This window comes from Nematolebias whitei, chromosome 8 (assembly GCF_014905685.2).
Source record: "Nematolebias whitei isolate Nwh7 chromosome 8, NemWhi1, whole genome shotgun sequence".
Taxonomy (NCBI): Eukaryota; Metazoa; Chordata; class Actinopteri; order Cyprinodontiformes; family Rivulidae; genus Nematolebias; species Nematolebias whitei.
The window spans coordinates 6,231,383-6,233,467 of record NC_056505.1 but is presented as its reverse complement, the minus strand read 5'-3'; the positions used below and the strand labels follow the sequence as shown (position 1 = coordinate 6,233,467).

The 2,085-nt window shown below is 44.6% G+C and overlaps 1 protein-coding gene across 1 annotated transcript in view; it reads right to left on the bottom strand.

The window, feature by feature from the left end:
• Positions 1 to 518: 518 nt before the first annotated feature.
• Positions 519 to 2,085, bottom strand: part of LOC119413002 (SH2 domain-containing protein 3C-like) — a 54,115-nt gene continuing 52,548 nt past the window's right edge. The window contains exons 11-13 of the mRNA XM_037680013.1: positions 1,228 to 1,339; positions 892 to 1,098; positions 519 to 688 (exon numbers count right to left, since the gene is read on the bottom strand). Coding sequence (XP_037535941.1) covers positions 519 to 688; positions 892 to 1,098; positions 1,228 to 1,339 — 489 coding nt within the window. The remainder of the gene's footprint in view (positions 689 to 891; positions 1,099 to 1,227; positions 1,340 to 2,085) is intronic.

The window sequence follows — 2,085 nt, the reverse complement described above, 5'->3', positions numbered from 1 at the left end:
GTACTGGGATGTTGTGTTTGTTGAAAATCCTTCTGAATATTAAGACTTCATTCAACTTTATTCTCATAATTTTATGGCTTTAATTTTTTTTTTTCTTAGCGTGGCCCTAAAGCTCCGTCGTACAAAATAAAGTGACATGTTTGGAGTTTTTTTTTTTAAGTTAAAATACTTAAATATTTCCAAAAATGTATATATTTTTAGTGTCTCTTTTAAATCCAAGAAATGCTGTGGGTGATTTGACATCACTGTGGTGGCTCTGCTTCTCCTACAAACTGCTCCGATCCTTCTGACTCTTTAAGGCTCGAGTGACATTTCATTCAACTTGAAGCAGTAAAGTTCTGAAAAGCCGCCATGCAGCAGGTCAACTTCACGCGTCACATTCCATCTGCTACATTCGACCGACTTCAGTCAGAAACTGAACGACCTCAGTCGATTTTCATGAAACAGTTTTTTCTGTTGCCCGGTGTCCAGAGGTGGTCTCATCGTGGACAAAGGACCTGTTAGAAGCAGGTCTGGGATCAGGGTCTCTTGAGCGGTGGCTCCAACCTATTGGACAAGGCGGTTAGCACCTGGTCAAACTTGGAGAACCTCAGTGCCTGGTTCTCTTGGGCTCCTCTGCTCCCCCACAGCAGTCTCATCTGGAAGTCAGTCAGGAAGATCTCCCTGACCTCCGCCTGCTCCTGAAAGCCTGGAATCCAACAGTTTATCATCAGAATCAGTCGTGGATTTACAAAGACGGCTGCAACGTTAGACGATGATTAAAACGTCTGAACGCTAAGAAATGAAACTTCACTGCTTCTTCTGTTAATGTGTTGATCAAAGTATTGCAACGGTAATTTAATTTTAAACTTAATCTAGTTTTTCCTGATTTAACGAGCGCCGGTGTCTTACCTCGTAATTTGCTCTCAGCATTGGAGCGGTAGAGGCCTCCCAGCTGAGCCATGGTCCTCGCCGCCCCCAGGTGGAACATGACCACATCCACGCTGACCTCCACCGTCTCCCATGGCTCCGTCCCCTCACCCACTGCCAAGCTCTTCTCCAGCAGGGTGAGGAGGGGGAGGACGTGGGGGAAGGTGGTGTTGCACGGTGGACAGGTCTCTGGAGGACAGACACATGGACAGATTCTGTGAGTTTTCATCAGAACGTTCCAGAAACATGAAACGGTGAGATTAGAACCCTGGTCCAACATCGTTTGGTTCATTCTTCACGAAGCAGGAAACGCTCTACCTGTTCCATCATTGAGGCTCCTCAGGAACGGTCGCAGAGTCTTCTCGTAAAGAACGGCTCCGTCTGTGTGTCGCTGCCGTAACGCAGTCCACATCTGCTCCAGGCGAGACACCTGAGAGACGGAGAAACGTTAACAATAATAAAAAACTATTTTAAAAGTCTCCAAGAGAAGAAAAGAACACCAAGATGCATTCTGGAGTTTTTCCACCGCTCGTCTTCTCTGCCACACTTTCAACTTTTTAAAACTTTCGTCCACCCTCGAGCAGAGAACGAAGCTTCTGAATCATTCTTTGACATTTAGAAACCGTCCAGAGGAATCAAAGTCCATACTCAATCATCCAGGTACCAAATCCAGTAATGCTCAGTCAGGTCATCTGGACAGTTTCAAGACGTTTCGCCCTCTATCCAGAAGAACTTTATTGGATTTTTTTTTATCAAAATGAGGAAGTCAGGATTAATGGCTACAATGAGCACGTTTTGCAGTGCACAGCTTTTTGAAGCGCAGTTTGAAACATGATCCTGCAGCTCTCAGCTCCTGCTCAGTGTTTAGCTGGACCTGGACCTGGACCTGGACCTGGACTTAAGTGCAGCAGAAAAGTCGCAAAGAGCGCAAGAGCGGGCTGGTTCACGGGAACGCGCTCACAAGAGAAGAACCTGACAAGTTGTTTAGTGACATAAAATATATTTTGTTAGCAAAGAATAGAGTTCTAACATTTGTTCAACATCTGTTTTTACAACAAATAAAAAAAAAACATCAAAATTGTGCTTTGACAATCGATAAAACAAAATTTTTTGTCAACGTGAAAGAAGAAAGAGGGGGCAGGTAACGCTCTCGCTTTGAGTTGATACTCTTTGTTG